Source organism: Marmota marmota, unplaced genomic scaffold (assembly GCF_001458135.2).
Source record: "Marmota marmota marmota unplaced genomic scaffold, marMar, whole genome shotgun sequence".
Lineage (NCBI taxonomy): Eukaryota > Metazoa > Chordata > Mammalia > Rodentia > Sciuridae > Marmota > Marmota marmota.
Window position 1 is genome coordinate 4838733 of NW_026000211.1, and position 22594 is coordinate 4861326.

General features: G+C 32.3%; 1 protein-coding gene across 6 annotated transcripts in view; it reads left to right on the forward strand.

Annotated features, from left to right (window-relative positions):
• The window catches only part of Tusc3 (tumor suppressor candidate 3), a 312880-nt gene that overhangs the window by 70008 nt on the left and 220278 nt on the right, over nt 1-22594 (forward strand). For all 6 annotated transcript variants that reach the window (XR_007343351.1, XM_048791805.1, XM_048791806.1 and 3 more), the window contains exon 3: nt 18139-18256. Coding sequence is in view for 5 of the 6 variants with exons in the window: in XM_048791805.1 (XP_048647762.1) it covers nt 18139-18256 (118 nt within the window). In the remaining variant the exon portion in view is untranslated. The remainder of the gene's footprint in view (nt 1-18138; nt 18257-22594) is intronic.

The following is a 22594-nucleotide window of genomic DNA, read 5'->3' on the forward strand; positions in this document are numbered from 1 at the left end:
TTTGCCCTAAGAGCCAAAGTATGCTTACAGTTTTTCACTGAAGGCTAATAATTTTGTTATGCTATGTTTCATAGTTGACAATGCTTGGTCACCTTTTGCAGGTGTACATTAGGCTCTTTCAATGTGTAGATAAAGGTTTCCATTTAATTTAATTATATTACAGCTTAAAATATCAGTTCTGTTTCATTATTTTTTTTCCACTTCAGGGATTCAAATTCTCTGTTTAATTTTTTTTTTTTTTTTTTGGTGTGGGGGGGGTGTCCCATCTTTTATACTTAGCATGGATTTTTAAACTTTCATTTTGTTTTTTGTTTCTTACCTGCTTCTAATTCCTATTCTTAATGTACTTTATTATTTTTTTGAGTCTATTCTTTGGGACCTTGTAATATAGCTTTAATTTCTTCATTATACAGTCTTCTTTTTGCCCCTTTTCATTGGTATCCTGAATCTGATTAACATTTTTTTCTATTTCAAGTTTTTGAATTTGAATTTCTGATTAGAGTTTTTTATGTCTTCAAATGCTTTTGTAATGACATTTACTTTAGATTATTTATGTTTCAGTTTTCTTTCTGGTTTTTAAATTTTTTTAAGGGGAAATGTTTTATCAACTGAAGAATTTTGATCCCCCCCACCTGTGATAGTTTTTTTATAGCTGCTGTTGATTATTTGCTGCTCCTTAAAAATATCTTAGACTAGAATAACAGTTTATATTTAAGGAGTGATGTGGGCTTACTAATTTCATAATTCAAATGCCCATTTTGTTTATAAGTGAAATAGTTTGAATATAAAGACTTTTTTTCCTTCTAGTAATTTTTCCTGTTAGATGTCCACTTTCTTTGCAGTGGTATGTTCTGAGATAAATTTTGTTTTTCATAGGTCCCTTAATTTCCAAGACTTTGTTTTCTGTTTTGTCTATCACTAATCCTTCAGTGCATCTTATTAAGCTGCCTCCTGTTTCACACTATACACACACACACACACACACACACATACTCTTTCTTCTGTTACCTTTTAAAATTTACATTGAATAATTATACATATTTACAGAGTATAATGCAATACTTGATATGTGCATTGTATAATGACCAAATCAGGGTAAAGCATTTCCATGTGCTTACAGATTTATCATTATTTATGTTGAGAACCTTTGGATCGATCTATTCTAGGTCTTTATAAAATATGATTATTGTAAATTCTAGTCACCCTACAGTGTTGTAGAACTTTGTAACTTATCCCTCCTGTGTAACTTTTATTTTGTTATCTGCTATTCAACCTGCCTCTAAGTCCCCTCTTCTGAGTCTTCCTTAACTTTGGTACACACTATTCTGCACTCTACTTTTGTGAAATCAAACTTTTAGCTTCCACACGAGTGAGAACATAACAATATTTGTCTTTCTGTGCCTGTCTCATTTCATTTGACATAATGTCCTCGTATTCAATTCATGTTGCTGCAAATGACAGGATTTCATTTTCTTCTAAAAGCCACAGATATTACACTGTGTATATATTTTACATTTTCTTTATTCATTTGTGTACCAGTGGATACTATACTTACTGTTGATTTTGTACTTACTGTGAATATTGCTTTAATAAACATGGGAATATAGGTACCTCATTTATACACTGCTTTTATTTTTTATTGAATATATACTCAGTAGTGGATTTTGTGAGTGTTCTATTTTTAAATTTTTGAGGAATCTCCATACTATTTTCCATCATGTCATACTAATTTATATTCCCATCAGCATCATATAAGAGCACCCTCTTTTCTGCATTCTCATCAGCATTTACTATTTTGTATCTTTTTAATTATAGCCATTTCTAATTGGAGTGAGGTGATGTCTCACTGTGGTTTGTATTTGCATTTCCCTGATGATAAGTGATGTAGAAAATTTTTTCATTTACATGGTCATTAGTATATCTTATTTGAAAAAATCTTTTCAAATCATTTTTTCATTTGTAAAATCTGATTATTTGAATTTTTGCTGTTGATTATTTAAATTCTTTATATATTCTGAGTATTAATAACTTGTTACATAAATACCAGCATATATAAATATTGGCATATATTTTTCTTCCAACTTGTAGATCTTTCACTCTATTTTCTTTGTTGTGCAGAAGCTTCTTAGTTTGACATAATGCCATTTATCTATATTTGCTTTTGTTGCCTTTGCTTTGGAGGCTTATCCAAAAAAATCATTGGTGATAGTAGTGTTTTGATGTGTTTCCCTTAGGTTTTCTTCTAGTATTTTCTTGTTTATATTTGCATGCATTTAGAGTTGTTTTTGTGTATGATGAGAAATATAGAGATCTAGTTTCATTCCTCTGCTTTTGGATACAATTCTTACAGCACTTTCTAGGGTATGTTTTTGGCACTTTTGATGTAGAGTTGACTGTAGGTGCATAGATTTGTTTTTCTGGCTTCTGTGTCCTTTTGATCTGTGTGCCAGTTTTTATGGCAATGCCATGCTGTTTAGTTACTTTAGCTTTGTAGTATATTTTGAGGTCAGATAGTGTGATGCCTCTAGCTTTGTTCCTTTTGCTCAAGATTGCTTTGGCCATTTGAGTTCTTGTGTGGTACCATATGAATTTTAGGATTGCTTTTTCTATTTCTGTGAAGAATGCCATTGGTATTTTTATGGGATTTCACTGAATCTGTAGATTACTTTAGGTAGTTTAGAAATTTTAACACTATCAATTCTTTCAACCCATGAACATGATATATCTTTTCTTTTTGTTTTCAATTTTTTATCAGTATTTTTAAGTTTTCATTGTAGAAATCTTCTACTTTCTTGGTTAAATGTATTCCTAGACATTTTATTTTTTTGAGCTATTGTGTTTGTGTTTATTTACAAGATCCTTCCTTTACATTGTCTAATAGCCACTGTTATTTATCCATCCAGTATTAAACCTTTTTTTCATATTTTCCAATTTAGACAAGTTTTTTTCCTCATCATCTTGTCTCTCTCACCTCTCACCACATTCCACCTCTGTTAGGCTCCTTCTTTTCCTTTTTGTTTTTCTATCATCTCTCCATCTTACTTCCTGTTCTGGGGTTGGTTTCTAAAGTTGCAGGTGTGAATTTGTGAATTTCCAAACTCTGTGTACCTTTATATTCTGTATGATTCTCTTTATCCTCATTACATTATCAGCATGAATACTTTTATTTGTTCTTGTGGAAAACTAAGTGGTTTGTAGAAGTTGTTAGTTGTCATTATCCTACAGGAACTCAGTAATTTTCTAGGCATAGTATTAATCTTAGTAGGTAAATTTGGAATCTAACCACAAGTAAGGTAGTTCTTTTAGTAAAAATTATTTTACTGATGATGATGAAGAAGAAGATAATGTATTTATGCTAGATCACATGAAGTTTAGGGTTTTCTACTTCCCGTGTGCTTAGCAGAATTATTATTAAGTGAAGTGAAAAAGAATGCTTTCTTATTGGCATAAAACTCATTGAAGAGTTTTTTTATTCTACAAAATAGTGTTTTATTTCTCTAAAAATGCTGCATTTATGAAAGTTATAACAGAAATGATATAGTTACTTTGAGAAGTATCATCTTGATAGCTACTCACACATTTAAAATAAAGATGGGTGACGCAGCCACATCAATGTTTATAGCAGCACAATTCATAATAGCTAAGCTATGTAGCAAACCTAGGTGCCCTTCAGCAGATGAATGGATATAGAAAATGTGGTGTAAACACATGGAGTATTTGTCATAAAGAAGAATGAATGACTTTATAACATTTGCCAGTAAACAGATGGGTATAGAGGCTATTTGAAATAAGCCAGGCCCCCAAAACCATAAGTTCAGTATTTTCTGTCATATATGGAAGCTCACCCACAGCATGGTGAGGGGTATAAGAACAGAAGTTCAATGAAGCAGACAAAGGAAAATGAAGGGAAGGCCAGGTTGGGATGAGATGGGAAAAGGAAAGAGGGATGGGACAGGGAATACAGTGGAATGAATCTGACATAAATTTCCTATGTTCATTTATGAATATACTACCGTGAATCTCACCATTGTGTATATCAACAAAAATTTGTCTTCTTTGATATAAGGAGAGTAACTAAGAACAGAGTAGGGTCGAAGAGCATGAGAAGAAGATTAACATTAAATAGGGATGAGAGATGGGAGGGAAAGGGAAAGAGAAGGGAAATTGCATGGAAATGGAAGGAGACCCTCAGAGTTATACAAAAGTAGATACAAGAGGAAGTGAGGGGAAAGGGAAAAATAATACAAGGGGGACAAATGAATGTCAGTAGAGGGGGCAGAGAGAGAAGAGGCGAGGCGAGGGGAGGGGAGGGGGGATAGTAGAGGATAGGAAAGGCAGCAGAACACAACAGACACTAGTATGGCAATATGTAAATCAATGGATGTGTAACTGATGTGATTCTGCAATCTGTATTTGGGGTAAAAATGGGAGCTCATAACCCACTTGAATCAAAGTGTAAAATATGATATATCAAGAATTATGTAATGTTTTGAACAGCCAACAATAAAAAATTAAAAAAAAAAAGAATAATTATGGGTAAATGGCAGAAAGATAAATAGCGGAAAGGGAGCAGGGTGGGGATAGGGTAGGGAAAGGAGAGATACTGGGTTCTGATTAGAACAAGATATATTCCATGCTTGTATAATTATGTCAAACTGGATTCTGTTGACATGTATAACTAAAAAGAATCCATAAAATGTCTAAGTTTTTTACATTTTTATCCCTAAAGCTAGAAATGTTATGTACTAAGTTCATGTTAATAAATTATACTTAATATTCATGTTATTTTGAGGCTTTTGTTCTCTCTTTTCATAGTTTCAGAATGTTAGTCCTTTAACATATTAAGTAAGATTAACTATTTTTTATGATTTCAGACCTTAGTTCTGAAATATTTTCTCTTAGATACACAGACTTTTACTCCCACAGGGATAACTTTACAAAATATAATACTTTTTCAAGTAAAATTTCTTCAGATATATTCTTTGTCTGTGGTAGATTGTATCTTTGTGAACAAAATACAATTAAGAAATGACTTGCTTGTTGTATGTCAGAAGATATCTATGCAGAAAAGAGTTAACATAGCAAGCCTGAAATTTCTATCTTTAGACAAGCCAGCTCTTAAGGTTTGCATTTTCGGATTATATATTGGAACTTGGAAATTATAAACTGAAACCACTGTTCCTTAACTGATAGTGGAAGCTCTCTGTTCCTAAACTGTTGTTTAAACAATGAAGTTAATGCTGAACACCTGCTTTCCTTATGGGAGTCTGGAATTTTGTTATGTCCTGGCAGAGGGTGTCTGCATGACCAGCCTTGTTGGGTACTGAATCTTTAATGAGCCCCTAGGTAGAATGTGTTTTACACATGTCATAACTCTTTGCTAAAGGAATTAAGTAAGTCCTGTGTGACTTGGCAGGGAGTCACTCTGGGAATCTTTCATCTAGTTCCCCTTAGACTTTGCTTTAGGCAACTTTTTTTCTTCGATGATTTTGCTTTATATCATTTTGCTGTAGTAAATCTTAACCATGAATATGACTAAATGCTGATTTTGTGAGTTCACCCACCAAGCATGTGGATGTTATTGGGGATCCTTAACATAAATTTAATAATTCTGAAATGTTTCTTAATGCTCTTGGCAAGAGGTTACATATTTAATATTCATTTTAGTTTTATTTTAATTTTAATGTGTAAGATCTATTGAATAAAGTGGTTTTTAACCTTCCACTTAAGAATCTTAAAAGATATTAGGGGAAAAGAAATCAAACTATTTTATATAATCAGAGATTAGGCACTGTTGCAGTGATATAGTTTTGTATCAAATGTTGATATTTATTTTTTGCACCAGTAGTTAGTTACTGAGCAGTCACTATGTATGTAAAGATATTATTATGGTTACTAGGGAAATAATGGGAACAAAATGATCTGGCTGCAGCTTTCGTTAATCTCAGAATCTAGTTGAAGTTTTGAACACTATTCACGTTACATAGTTATTAACTTATAATAATCTAACTTATAAACACCATTAAGGAAAACACCTGGAGATTTATGAGAAGTCCCTTGTCATATCTCTTAATTTAAATGTATTATGATCTAACCAGAGGATCGCAGAAATGACTTTCTCCCAAATTACCAAGTGAAGTACAACTCCAAATAGAACACTTGGAATGTAGCCTTTCAATCACCATTTAAAAGCCCCCTGTTCCTACTGATGGGAAGAATCAGAAATCCCCTGTGTTTCTCCTTTGCTAGCAAATCTGTAAAACTTCTTTTTCCTTTTTCTAAGAAATAATAAAAAATGTATTATGATCTAGAGGATGTCTAGAAATTGATGAGACATATTAATCTGCTGCCATGCACTGAAAATGGCTGTGTGACTTATGTTCTGTATGTGTTATGGATGTATTATATGTGCTCTGTAGCAATAGTAAGTTAGTTTAGGAAAAGGGATAAAGAGCACATTAAAAAATTCTGTACTGAGAATAAGCCACTTTATTGGGGAAATTGAAAACTTTGAGGTCTGGTGCAGAGAGTGAGGGAGAAAGTTTTAACTGGCTACAAAATTTTAAAATTCCAAATATATAGTAAATGGATTTTAAGGTAGATGGTGAATACACCAAGATTTGCATAACCTTTGTCATTTTCTAAAGAATTTGATTTGTCTCATGCTTTGTTATTCTTGGGACTCCTCTTTATTATTAGTATTATATGCTAAAAAGAGAAAAATCAACAAATTTATATAACTTAGCCAAGTTTATACACTATGAAGTGCAAAGCCTACTTATTATACAAGTCCATATTTTCAGAATTCAAATGCTAGTTCTCTGTCCTTACTGTTTGACTTCGTGGTAATAATGGATTTGTATTACATTGCTTACAAGTCATGATAATGTTATGGTGATAAGTTTTATGTTTGTTTAATTTTATGCTAAATTGTTGTAATATTGCACATTATTTTTCATTTGAACATAGACTGATATATTTAACTGAAGAATAAAACCTACAATCTAATCAGGTGAATTACATCATGAAAAGAAAACTTTCCATTTTTTTCCTCCAGCATTCTTTTATCCCAGCTATCCTCTCTTCTGTATGCATAAATGGTATTTTGAAAGCTGGCTAAAACATGTACATTACTGAAACCCATTCTTAGATCTAATATAATATATGTGTTCAATGATTTGCATTAAAAATAATTTCACATTATTTCTGATTTATGTGTACTGGGAACAACTCTGAGAATTAAATGTATAATCTCTATCTATAGCAACAGGTATAGTCAACGTTGTCTTTCTGAGTCTTTTTTACACCACTAATTCTTGGCCATGAGACATATCAAACTGCTTTACATTCCTCATAGGAAATGAGGATAAAACTAGTACCTGTATCATAAAGCCTTAGCAAAAACAACCCCCTGCAGCAACAACACAAAGTGATACAAGAAAACTTTTGAAAGTCATAGAAATGCTTATTTATCGCCTTGACTGTGGTGATGGTAACACAAGTATACATATATATGAATTCACCAAATTGTACAGACTATGGATATTAATTAGGTACAGTATTTTTTTTTGGGGGGGGGAATAGTACTGGGGACTGAACTCAGGGGCACTCGACCACTGAACCACATTCCCAGCCCTGTTTTGTATTTAATTAGAGATAGGGTCTCACTGAGTTGCTTTGCACCTCGATTTTGCTGAGGCTGGCTTTGAATTCGCTGTCCTGTCTCAGCCTCCCAAGCCGGTGGGTTTACAGGTGTGTGCCAACACGCCTGGCTAGGTGCAGTATTTTTGGAAGACAGTTATACCTCAGTATAACTGGGGGAAAAGAAAGTAAGAATATTCCTTCAGTGTTTAGCGTTAAGACATTCCTATGGGTACTCTAGTAATTCAGAATCTAGGTAGAGCAATAGTACTGGATAAAAAAAAGTTGCTCGTAATATATATGTTATATAGCAAACAAGATCGGTTTACTATATAACATATATAATACATATAATCAAATGGTTAATTGGTACACCAGTAGTCCCAGAATTGTTTTAAAATAATATGTGAATCCCTGTACCTTTTAATTAGTTTTTCTATGAACCTCTAACTGCTCTAAAAAATAAAACATCTAATTTGAGGTGATGGAAGTCTTAATTAATTTGATTTAGTTATTCTATATTGTATTAAAAATCATAGCATCGTTTTGTACCCCATAAATAAACACACTATAATTTACCAACGTATATGAAACAATGGTCTACCAAAAACAAAATACATTTGATGAGGAAAGCATAAAAAAGAATGAAGATTAAATTAAATATGTATAAAACATAAACTGATTCCTGGCATATACTACAGTGAATATTGCTGATGATTTTGATATTTTCAGTCAGGCAGACAGCATATGATCTCCATCTCTTGGGACACGGTTTCTATAACTTTTTGTCTGCTTTTTTGATTCATTTCAGTGAAGTTGTTGAAGTCTGCCTATATTCTGTTCTTTAGCACATGAAGCTAAAGCATAGATTTGTTGGGTAATTCTAGAGGATTTAAGGTATAAGTTAATGCTTTCCTAAATTTTACTTTTCAGGTTTTACAATAAATGCATTAATTCATTTATTCAATAGATACATTGTAAATACCTTGAGTGTGTCTACATACATTATCATAATAAGATTTATTACATTGTTTTGAACTCATTTTTTTTGTATTCATTATTTAATATTTTAAAGTGTTTGTATAAAGTATTGAAGTATATTGAAGCAAGTGCCTGTGTCTACTCCTTTCCCACATGAATTAATTCTTGTTGATTCAGCCATTATTAATCTTTATTATTATTTATGCAAATATTTATCAAATACATAATATAATTCTTCTATCTATAGTATGCATATATAAGAGGTTATATACACTTGTTGAATGAGTTGGGTAAATCACTTTTTATCTGTTTAGGTCTGATAATGGAAAAAAATGGATACACAAGAAACAAAGTTGTAGTAGACACAACTCTTTATTTACTAACCAACCAGTAAATTATGTGGTCAGTTGCAAAATGGCAGTGAGCTGTTGATTCTTCAGCTCTGTAGTGGCATTGGGTCTATTTAATATATTTGAGTATATTCATCTGCTTACCCTAAGTATGTATAGCACAGAGTATTGCATAGGATACTGTTAATCCCCCATTTCTGCCTCCCCCCCCCCACTCAAGAGCACCAGAACCTTAAATGTTAGGTAAGTCTTCTCATTTCAGATCTATGTATGTCACTATCAATAGAAATTATTAATTTGGAGTTTTATGAAGTCCTACTTTTGTATAACTAACCTATATTTATGTCTGTATATAATTTGTAAATCTATGACTAAAAAGGCTTATTATTCTAGGAGTTTAATATGAATCTGTTCCCTGATATTCCTAGTTTTATTAATATTATTTTTGATAGTTGGATTAATATTAAAAAGAGAAACCATACTTACCATACTTTTTAAAACATTCCTTCAAGAGCTTTAAAGATAAAAATTACATTCATCATGAGAAATATTAAGTATATACTACTATAGATGAGTTAATAATCCTTTCTAGTTTTACATAATCTTTTAAAAAGAATTAAAATATAAAAATTATAGCATTTGAGTTCACTGATGTTTTGTCTTGTTCCCATAATAAAAAATAGAGAAGATTCAATATAACAAATTTAAGTTAACAGTACCCAGCAGTTAATGCTTAAGCACTCCTTGATCCTTGTGATGCAGCATGACTGCCCTCTTCAGGCTGTATGCAAATATATTAGAAAACCCTAAATTCATCAGATTTGGCTATGAATGTTCCTGTGAGCATTAACATGAAATATTTTTCAGTTAGCAGTGTTGGAAATGTAATTATTTGACTTAAGTGTGTGGAATGCTTGTGGTTTTTCAGTTTTCAATTTAAAATGACAATGAGGTCTGAAGTGTGCTAAAAAGCACTAGTAATGTCTTACTTTGTATTATTAGTTTAGGCTGACATAAACATAGAATCCATATGCGAGAATTCACTGAATTAATATTCTTAAGCCATCTCTTGTTAGGTTTCCTCTATCCCCCATTAAACATTAAGAAATTGGAAGGGGAGAGTATAAGGGATAATGGGGTAAGGATGAATATAGGATAGGGTCTTCACTGGGGCACATATTTTCTACTAAATCTTTTGTACTCTAAACATATGTCATTAATACTAAATTACATTTCTCAGGCTCATCAAATCATTTTTAATGACCCAGTTTTGCTTGCTGCTCTTATTGCTAATAAATTACACACATTGGAAGAAAGTCCCCATTTACTTTGTTGGTATTAAATTTTCACTAAGTATTTTATTTTAGTTGGAAAGAATGTTTTTTACTTTGCTTCCTATAAAAATATTTATTCATGGTAGAGATATTCCTAGAAGATTTTACTGGATGTTTTGGCCTTCTAGATACCAAAGGGAGAGTATGTGCAAAATAGATCACATGTTTATATATTATTTTAATAACCTATGTTTTCCCCACTAGGCCATTATAATAGTATTTAGTTGAATTCCAAACATTTATTTACTTCTCCCTCAATATATTACATGCATGGTTGCAAGGAAGAGTGTTTTTAAAAACAGTATTTTGTATAATGCACTTCTTTCAGAAACAATATGAAATTGTTCACTATTTATGGAATTAAAGTCTTGGTCTTATTTTAACATTTACAGTCTTACTTTCTAATATGAAGTTTATCCTGTTATTTGAACACATTAAGAAACATTTCAGAGGGCTGGGGCTGTGGCTCAGCGGTAGAGCACTGGTCTCACATGTGTGAGGCCCTGAGTTGGATCCTCAGCACCATGTAAATAAAATAAAAAGGTATTGTGTCCACCTACAACTAAAAAAAAATTAAAAAGAAAAGAAACATTTCAGAGTAGTTTTTATTAATACTTTTTCTGTTACTTAATGCTATTTATACTACTCATTCCCTGTTCTTTCTTATTATACTTTTACATTTTAAAAAAAACTTGTTATTTTTCAGATTTTTTTCACATTAACTCTTAGCTACATTCTACTATTATCCCATCTTCCTTTTTATGATAAATAGCACCTACAAATCTTCATTCTTTTTTGCATATATATGTCTTATTTATATATTACAGTATATATCTTTTCCTTCCTTGAACAGCCTTCATAAAGGTAGAGGCTTTGACTAGAGAATTATTCTTTCCCGGCAAGAACCTAAATAGAGTAACATAAATCTAACTTGGGCTTTTAGTCAGACTTCTTATATTTGAGAGTTTTTAATGTTTTAAATTTAGTTTTAAGGTATTTATGATACAGTGGTAAGGAAAGTGCATTATTTACCATCACTATCAGCAAAACTTCATTGATGCCTGTTTCATACAAGATGCTAGCCATTGGACAGTCACTATGTACAAAACAAAACAGATCTGTGCATAAAATAAATAGTAGTATGCAGTAACTGTGAGAATTTTTGTTTCAATCAGTCACATCAGCAAGTAGGTAGAGATAATTTGAAGTGACTTTTGAGGAAGAGACAGTTTTTGAGTGAGCTTTGAAGGAAGACAGCACATTCTAAGCAAAATTTTTAATACATGGGATGAGAATGGACCTGTTATGTTCATGAAACAGACTTCTTGAGTGTGGTATGTATAGATAGATTATCCAAGTTGTGTCTGGATTATAGAAGATCTTCACTTCTGCCAATTGTCTTCTATATTATATAGGTAGTAGGAAAGTTTTTCAGGATTTAGGAATAGGGAAACATCTACAATTTGGTTATTGAGCACTTAAATCTGAAAAAAATGGAATCATACAAAATATAGAGTTTGAAGGCAAAATTCATCTTCTTTGCTCATTACCATGTTTCTTTTTTTTTTTTTTTATTAGGAGTACACATGAGTGGTAGAGTGCTTGCCTCATGAGGCACTGGGTTCGATCCTCAGTACCACATAAAAATAAATAAGTAAAGATATTGTGTAAATAAAAAAAGACTCTGATATTATTTTTAAAAAGTACATATGAGGCTGGGGTTATGGCTCAGTAGTAGAGTGCTCAACTAGCCTACATGAGGCAATGGGTTTGATCCTCAACACCACATAAAAATAAAATAAAGACACTAAAAAAATAGGTACATATGATTATCTGATACTTGGTGTTTATTTGCATGCAGACTCTTACAAGAATGTAAGCTCCTTGAGATCGATCAGGGACTTTGCATTTATTATTCACTCCAGCATTATTACCAGGCAAATCATTTGTGCTAATATGGATTTGTGGATTAATAAATGCATGAATGTATACTTACTAGATTTTTGTAGGTCTATCCTAGGTTATAACAATATGAGGATAAGAAATTCAACATTTTCCCTGTCTCAGGTTATAACATAAGATGTTATACACAGATGTTGAAAAATCTAAACTAGGGTTATTTTCATCCTGGTAATTTGTTGAAATTAAAACATTTTTATTTTGTAGTATATTATCACAAGGATGCTAGTTTTTGCCGAATTTCTATTTTCCTAGGTTTTATTTTAAAAGTTAAAATGTTTTTAATGAAATACCCTAATAAAGCAATTTTGTTTATATACTGTTTTCTTAATTAAAATGCTATCCTTGTAGTATTGTTTAATAGTGGTATTGGTATCTCTTAAGATTTTTTAGTATGCCAGATGTTGTCCATGCTAATTCACTGTGTGAAATTATATATTTTTCCTTTAATAATCAGTGATGAATTCTTATCAGTAATATTGTATTCCATTGGACAAAAATAAAAACAAACTAAGCTAAGCTGTTCATTCTGCATGTATTCCACTAAGAAACAGCACATTTTCATTCATATGTCAGCTTCATTGTACCAGCATCTTAAGTCTTTCCCTCTTTGGACCTTTGTGCTTGCTATTTTGATGTCTGAAATGTTTACTTTCCAGCTGTTTTCAGTGTTGACTCTTTCTCATTCTTAGGATTTCATCTTTAGTGGCATCATCTAAACAGCCTTTTAAGACCATACCATCAGTTTCTCTGTCATACTGCTTATTTTTTTGTCTGCATATATCTTTATCTTTTAATTACTTTTATTTAATAATTTAGATATTTATTATGTGTCTTCCCTCTAAAACATCAACTCTATAAGAGCAGAGACCTTGGAGACTAGCTTACACCTTTCTTTTTCATGCTCAGTAAATATTTTTTCAGGGAATTAGCAGTGATTTAAATCTTATTAAATTACCAATATTTTCAAAATTTGTGACCATTTTCATAGAAAATATTACAAAATCTATCCTGTGTATATTTCTATGTACTAAGCAAAATGCAGTCTTACAGTATTCTTTACAGTGATCAGTTTTTGTACTATGCTTTGAGAAAATGGTGTCCTTAAAATATTTACTTTATGCTAAGTAATCTCAGATTATAGCACTGCTCATATTCAGTTTTCTTAAAATCATCTTTAATCATCAGCTATACTGCATGCTCCTTTTTAATTAATAAAAGAAGAAAAGAAAAACGAACTAAAATGAAGAACTGCAGTCCTTGACCATTGCAACTCACCTGTTTGTAAGATCTGCAGAGATGATCACTGTTGTTTCTTTGTGTTTTCTTTTTGTTTTTCTCCTCATGTCTCTAAATCTTGTTCCTTTTTTTGATACCAGGGGTGTTTAACCACTGAGCCATCTCCTTAGCACTTTTTATATTTTATTTTGAGACAGGATCTAAGTTGCTTAGGGCCTCTCTAAGTTGCTGAGGCTGGCTTTGAACTCGTGATCCTCCTGCCTTAGCCTCCTGAGCCACTGGGATTATAGTCTAAATCTTATTCTTAAAGCAATATTTAATATAGTGAACTTATGTTTACATTTCTTGCTGTGATAGGTTAAGATTTAAATCCTCTCACCTCTTCTGATTTTTAGTACATTTTATTTCTGCTTTTGATTAACATTGTAACAATAAATAGCATTCTTGTTATGTCTTGTCCATTAACTGTAGCTGACACTTCATGGTTTTCTGATTTTGACATAAAGATCAGTAAGCACAACCTTCCCTATCATTTCTTCTCTTTTTCTTTTACCTGCCAAATTTTGTCAGCAATACTTCTATATTGTCATAGTTAATACATTTTCATTCTAGAGCTTAAGCATAATATATCTGTTCCCTGTCTATAGAGAGAATTAACAAATGTGAAAGAAAATAAACAGCACTTACATTATTTATTTCCATATAATAGCATTCCTTCAAAAATAGGAGGTTATATTTATGTCCTACTTTTCTGTAGGACAGTTGTGTATGACACCTGCCCCAAACAAAAGACAGCATTCAGAATAATTAATTGTTTTCTTCACCGATTGATGGAAATTATGCTCCTTTTTAATTTGCCTCTTTTCTTGACCTTGCCTCTTATGTTCATTGTTTGCTTCTTTTCCTTTTGTGGTAGCAAACATGTCTTTCTTAATATAGTAAATATTACAGCAATTTCTGATTTTAATTATTATCTAGCATCTATTCTCTTCATCTACATGTACAATTAAATTTCTATTCAAATTTGTAGTGACTACTTCATAGCTTTAGAATTAGATTACAGCTTTTTTACACATTTTCTACCTTTCCTATCTCACCACATTTTTACTTGCTTTTTCATCCCCTCTGGTAATGTTTCTCTCATTTTCTCATGTTTTCTCACTTTTTCATTATACTGCCTTTTCTTTTGATTATATCTTAATGTAATTTCCTAAACAAATGTGCAGGAGGTAAACTTTAGATCCCTACTTTCAACATGTTTATTTCAAATTTGATTGTGTCATTGTAGAATTTTAAATGGAAAATATTCCTTCAGAACTCTGAAGAACTTGGTTTTATCTGTCAGAGTCTAATATTGTAAGTGACCAAACATCCACTTTTACTGTTTGCCAGTTATGAACATTTTTTCTGTGAAAACCTTTAAAATCTTCTGTTAATCCAGTGTTTTGAAATATCACAGTGTTTCTTGATGTTGGTCTTTTTTTTTTTCATTCCTCTTATTCAAAACCTGGGAAATCATTCTAATTTTAAGGAGTAGTCTCTTTTAATTATATCTAAAATCATCATCTGTTTCTTTTTTCCTCCCAAATAATGTCTTAAAAAGCTTTTTTGTTGATTGGTAAAAATTCTTGTATATTTTGGGATGTACAAGAGGGTATTTTGTTATATTTTTCTTATCAGTTTATAATACTTAGATTGCCTATCATCTCAAACATTTATCATTCTTTCATGATAAAATTCAAAATTCTTTCCTCTAGCTATTTAGGACTATGTGATACATTACTATTAGCTATAATCATAATTCACAATAGAAAACCAACATTCATAGCTCTTATCTAGCTATAAATGAAAATTATTAAGCAGTTTCTCCATATACCCCAGTCTCACCCTCTGCCCTCTGATAATAATTATTCTGCTAACAATTTATGTCAGTTTACCTTTTTTATATTCTTCATATGAGTGAAATCATATTTGGTCCTTGTTTCTGTGTGCTTGCCTAATGCTCAACATTACTAATCTCCAGTTGTATTCATACATAAATGACAGGACTGTGTCCTTTTGATGACTGACTAGTACTCCATTGTGTGTATCTACTATATTTTCTTTACTCATTGATGAATGGTTGATTTTATATCCTGGCTATTTTGAATAGTGCTGTAATACATATGGGAGAACAGGTATCTATTTGATATTTCATTGCCTTTGAATAAAAATTCATGAATGGGATAGCTGCATCACACAATAGTTGTGTTTCTTTTCTTTTCTTTCTTTCTTTTTTTTTAAGGCATCACCACACCATTTTTCATAGTGGCTTTACTAATTTATATTTCTACCAACAATGTCTAAGAGTACCTCTTTCCCCATGTCCTCGACAGCACTTGTTTTATCTTTTTGATTATAGCCATATCTTGGGTGAGATATCTCAGGATGTGGTTTGGATTTCGTTCCTATATCCCTAATGATGTGGAGGACTTTTGTCTGTATCTTTTGAGCTACTCTACTCAGTTTATTTGCCCACTTTTAAGCTGGACTATTTGCTTTTTTTTATTGCTGTTGAGTTCCTTATATAGTCTAGATATTAATGCTTTGTCAGATAGTGTGCAGATATTTTTTCCCATTCTGTAGGTTGTGTCTTTACTGTGTCGATTATTTCCTGTACTGCCTAGAAACTTTTTAGTTCTGCATAACCTCATTTGTCTATTTTTGTTTTTGTTGTTGTTATTATTTATGCATTTAGACTTGTTTTGAGGTGGTTTATTGGATTATAGTTCCAGGTTACTTTCTTCCCTCTTCCACTTATATTCTACCTCTGTCTTTTTTGTTCTATGAATTTTTAAAAACTGTCTTCTAATGTTCATATTTAATTTGAGCTATCTCTTTTACTTTGTTTCTTATATTCCTTTTCTTCCTTCATTTTTTTTTCATCTTTCTTTCTTTTTGGGGTGAATACTGTTGGTTGGACAAGTATGTGTACCATGTGCCCTGAGCATCCTGCACATTTTTCCTGGGTATGCCACGAAAGGCTTGGCTGCTCTTTTGCCTGTGCAGTTTCTCAGGGTTTTGTGTATAGCGATAAGCTTTGAGGAGTTAGATGTCTCAGACAACTAAAGCACAGAGCACAGGCTTGTTAACAGTCCTCCAAACTTAGTATTTCTCTCCTGTAACAGAAGCGACTATAAGTGTAGGCATCCATGAGGGGCCTTTGTGTTACTCTATGAGATTGGGGGCAGTGAGAACTAATGGAAACAAAAATTAAGTAATAAACTCTTTTTTCTTTTCTCTCTCTCTCTTTCTTTTTTGTCTGTCTCCGACTCAACAGTATTATTTCACAAGAATTTATGCTTGTCTTTTACTTTTTCTAAGTCTATCAGCATTTTCTTTTTTAGTGTTTTGACCTATGGAATCTGCTTTTGTTCGGGGAATTTGTTTTAAAATTATGTGAGGTTTTCCTCTCATATCTGATGATTTTTTTTTTTTTATAGTCTGGTCATTAAACAATAGAAAGGCTGACACTGGGATTGGGGAGGGCAAAAGTTTGTGTGTACTATTTATACAAATAGTAGAAGTTTAATTATAAGACCCTTATTTTCAGATCTTTTTTTTTATCTCTAGACTCTGCTGCTTATGAATCTAGTGTTTTTCCTCATTTCCTACTGTTCTGTAATTGCCTCTTAGATTGTAGCTTTCTCTCTCAAATCTGTCCACTAGTTGTTTTCCAATATTTCTTTAAATTTCTTATCTGCTGCTAGTTTCAGTCTGTTTGGGACTTTACCTTTGTATTTCTTACATTTTGGGGGAAGAGGACGAGAGAAACAGTTGAGAATAGTTAACTATATAGAAGAAGCATTCTTTTTTTTTTTTTTAAACTTCTTGCTTCTGGTTTCTCTTATGTTCTTTCCGCAATGCCATTTCTCTGTTTCTCCTTCCCCTAGATCTAGTAGGAAATATCATCATCTGGAAAATCGGCAAATGTTCAATAAAAATAGGTTCAATACAGGAATAAATATTATCTTAGAAAAAGGTTTGTGGCAGCTGGTTTAGTACTCAGAGAAATTGGTGCTTAATTTTAGGTTTATTAAAAGCATTTTTACATAAATACATAAAGGTGAAGTATACCTGTATTTATAGCTTTAAAACTTTACATTTTCTTAGGATTTTTGTTGTTCTGTTAAACTCAAATGAAAATATTTTAAAAAATTGCTGTGTGCCTTTTACTAAAAGTTATTGGAAAATTTCATATATATGTATAGCAAATGCCACACAATGTTTTTATTCCCTTGAACAAATGTTGGTAAATTTTAAAAGAGCATGTCAAACTTTTGGCCCAGCAGTTTTTGTTGCAACTATTCACCTTTACCTTTACAGCGTAGCCCTAAGAAATACTTAAATCAGTCAGTATGACTGCACTGCAATATAACTATTAATGGGCAGCAAAATTTGAGTTGTATGTAATTTCATCTCATAAAATATGTTCTTATTTATTTTTATAAACATTATCTTGTAGACCATACTTGTATTATTAGCTTGCAGTTCATACCAGAACTTGTCAGTTCTTGCCCTAGATTACTTGTCCTATTAGAGACTTTTTTATTTGAATATTGATATGTTTTCTATTTGCTCCATTACCTTTTTAGGCAAGCTAATGAAGAATACCAAATATTGGCTAACTCCTGGCGCTATTCATCTGCTTTTTGTAACAAACTGTTTTTCAGTATGGTGGACTATGATGAAGGAACAGATGTTTTTCAACAGGTAAAAAAAAAAAAAGTTGTATTTCATTTTGGTAATACATAGTATAGTGGGTTATAGTTGATACATTTTTGCTTGCCAAATAAAACTATATTTCATTAAGTTAATAAATATAATAAGTATTAAAATAAAATATATGATTTGATTAAAGTTATAGTTAATATTATTATCTCTATCATTTTAGTTTCAGCCATTGTGGGTAAACACATTTTGAAGTTTGTATTGTAGAGCAAATGTGTTTTTATCAGCATATAGTGGCAGTTTACATGCATTAATATTATTTTTTTATTTAATTATATGTGGTCTAGGTAATATTTTGCACAAATTTATGATACTTTGTATAAAACCTAATAGAAGTTTTACTTAACCTTAATTTCTCCATTGTGGTAAATATAAATATTTTTAATATAAATTGTTATTTATTTAAAAGTGTTTTCTCTCTGTTATGGACTGAATTTTATCCCATTCCAAATTCATATGGTAAAGCCATAAATCACAACATGACTATATTTGGAGGTAAGGTGATTAAGGAGGTAATTGACGTCAAAGGAGACCATTAGGGTAAGCTGCTAATCCAATAGGACTGATGTTCTCATAACAGAGGATACATCAGGAGTGAATGTTCGCAGAAAAAAAGGCCACTTCATAGCAATAAGGTTGCTTTCTAGCAAAGCTAGCAAAGGAAGGTTCATCAGAAACCAAACCTTGCCAGCACATTGATTTTGTACTTCCAGTCTCCATAAATGTAAGAAAACAAACTTCTGGTTTTTTTAAGCATCTTAATCTGTTATGGCAGATTAAGCAAAGTAGAAGAATGTAACTTCCTTTACAGTCTTCTCTATAAACAAAGTATTGGATTTGGTATACAGATGCTAGTTGCCATTGATGTTGTCAAGTTGTGTTGTTGTCTTTGCTAATGCTGAGTGCTTATGTTTCTGCTTCTGTTCTGAGTGCTTCGGATTATGGCTTTTGTTCAGGCGGTTTAAGCACTTAGACCTTTTTGCCCACCCAGGGACATCACTTGCGGGTTGCTCGCAACTAAAACACTCAGGGGTCACTCCAGGGGAACTGGGCTAATTGGGCTGCTCAAAATACCACACAAGAGACAGAAATACATTTATCTTTGGGGGTGCTGTGACAGCTCCTCTGACCTTAAGGGTCCCTTGGCACAGAAGAGAAGAGACCATGTGCTGACCCCTTTTATGGAGGAGAAGCTATTCAAATGAGGCAAGAGGTCAGTTTTCAAGGGGCTGAGTCTAGCTTCATGATGTCTGCTGTCAGCAGGTTGACTGACATATAGACAGGCCACACCCAAGGGCTGTGTAAGAGAAGGGGACACACAAAAGGTGATTCCATGGAACATTCTATCCGAAACAGGGCAAGAAGTAATGTTGCAAAGGAACAGGTGAGCGTAGCTCGATCCATGGGGCTGTAGGAAGGCACGCCTATGCAGGAGACATAGTGGCTGGAACCCTAGAAGATCCAGGCTATCTAGCAGCCTGACCACACCACTCAGCAGGGGAGATGGACCCAGTCACATGCTAGTCAGCCTCCCTCCCACATCGGATATATTCTTTTCATTTGGCTTCACAGTGACCAATGAGAGAGAGATTACGTCTCCATTTCACAGATGAGGAAATTAATGTATAAAGAGATAGTTACTTTTTCAAAGTTAGAATGCCAGTGTAATTTGTACCTAGAATTTGAATTCATCTGCTAGCACTCAAGTCTCTAGCTCTTAATCAGCTATTTTTCTCAGTTAATAATTTGTATCCAATCTGACTACTAGAGCCAAGGCTTCCAGTCCAAATGTCTACTCGTTGTAGGCTATTCTGGTCTCTTGTTTTTCCAGAGGAATTTTATGACTGCTTTTTCTATTTATATGAAGAATGTCATTGGAATTTTGATTGGAATTGCATTAAATTGATATAGTGCTTTTGGTAGTATGGTTATTATGACAATATTAATTCTGCCTATCTAAGAACAAGGGAGATTTTTCTCTCTTCTAAGGTCTTTTTAAATTTCTTTCTTTAGTGTTCTATAGTTTTCATCATAGGGGTCTTTCACCTCTTTCATTAAGTTGATTCTCAAGTATTTTATTTGATTTTTTTGAGACTACTGTAAATGGGTTAGTTTTACTAGTTTCTCTTTCAGAGGATTTGTCACTGATGTACAGAAATGCTTTTGATTTATAGGTGTTGATTTTATATCCTGCTACTTTGCCGAATGCACTTATAAGTTCTAGAAGTTTTCTGGTGGAATTTTTTGAATCCTCTAGATATTGAATCCTGTCATTGGCAAATAGTGATAGTTTGAGTTCTTCTTTTCCTATCCACATCTCTTTAATTTCTATTTTCTGTCTAATTGCTCTGGCTAGAGTTTCAAGAATTATGTTAAAATGGAAGAGGTGAAAGAGGGCATCCTTGTCTTGTTCCAGTTTTTAGAGGGAATGCTTTCAATTTTTCTTCATTTAGAGTGATATTGCCCTTGGACATAGCATAGATAGCTTTTATAATGTTGAGATATGTTCCTGTTATCCCTAGTTTTTCTAGTGTTTTGAACATGAAGGGGTGTTGTATTTTGTTGAGTGTTTTTTCTGTATCTATTGAGATGATCATATGATTCTTTTATGTCTATTGACACAATGAATTACATTTATTGAGTTCCATATGTTGGACCATCCTTGCACCCCTGGGATGAATGCCACTTGATCGTGGTATGCCATCTTTTATATGTTTTTGTATTTGATTTCCTAGAATTTTATTGAGAATTTTTGCATCTGTGTTCATTAGAGATATTGGTCTGAAGTTTTCTTTCTTTGATATGTTCTCTTTCTGGTTTTGGAGTCGGGATGATATTGGCCTCATAGAATGAGTTTGGAAGTATTCCCTCTTTTTCTGTTTCATGAAATAATTTGAGAAGTATTGGTATTTATTCTTTGAATGTCTTGTAGAACTCATCTGTGTATTCATCCAGTCCTATGCTTTTCTTGGTTGATAGGCTTCTGATGACATCTTCTATTTTATTGCTTGAAATTGATCTGTTTAACTTGTGCATATCATCCTGATTCAGTTTGGGGAAATCATATGACTCTAGAGATTTTTCAGTGCCTTTGATAGTTTCTATTTTATTGGAGTACAAATTTTCAAAATAATTTCTAATTTATCTTCTGTATTTCTGTAGTGTCCATCGTGATATTTCCTTTCTCATCATGGATGTTAGTAATTTAAATTTTCTCTTTCCTTCTCTTTGTTAGTATAGCTAAGGGTTTATCAGTTTTATTTATTTTTTGTAATAATCAACTTTTTCTTTTTTTTAATTTTTTAATTGTTTCTTTTGTTTCAATTTCATTGATTTAAGCTCTGATTTTAATTATGTCCTGTCTTCTACTGCTTTTGGCCTTGGTTTATTCTTTGTCTTCTTGGGCTTTGAGATGTAATGTTAGGTCATTTATTTGTTGACTTTTTCTTCTTTTAAGGAACAAACTCCATGCAATGAGTTTTCCTGTTAGTACTGCCTTAGTAGTTTCCCAGAGATTTTGATATGTTGTGTCAGTGTTCTTATTTACCTCTAAGAATTTTTAAATCTCCTCCTTGATGTCTTTCGCAACCCCTTGTTCATTCAATAGCATATTATTTATTGTCCAGGTGTTGGAGTAGTTTCTGTTTTTTATATTATCATTGATTTCTAATTTAATTCCATTATGATCTGAAAGAATACAGGGTAGTATCTCTACTTTTTTGTATTTGCTAAGAGTTGCTTTGTGACATAATATATGGTCTGTTTTAGAGACGGATCCATGTGCTGCTGAGAAGAAAGTGTATTCATTTGTTGATGGATGAAATACTCTATTCTATATGTCTGTTAAGTTATTGATTGTATTACTGAGTTCTGTAGTTTTTTTTTTGTTTAGCTTTTGTTTGGAAGATCTATCCAGTGGTGAAAGAGGTGAGTTAAAGTCACCCAGAATTATTGTGTTTTGGCCTATTTGATTTTTGAACTTGAGAAGAGTTTGTTTGATGAATGTAGATGCTCCATTGTTTGGGGCATATATATATTTATAATTATTACTTTTGTTGATGTATGGTTCCTTTAAGCCATATGAAATGTTCTTATTTATCCCTTTTGATTAACTTTGGCTTGAAGCCTACTTTATTTGATATGAGGATAAAAACCCCTGCTTGTTTCTGCAGTCCATGTGAGTGGTATATTTTTTCCCAACCTTTCTCCTTCAGTCTGTGGATGTCTTTTCCAATGAGATAAGTCTCTTGCAGGCAGCATATTATTGGGTCTTTTTTTTTCCATCTAATCTGCCAGTCTGTCTCTCTTGATTGGTAAATT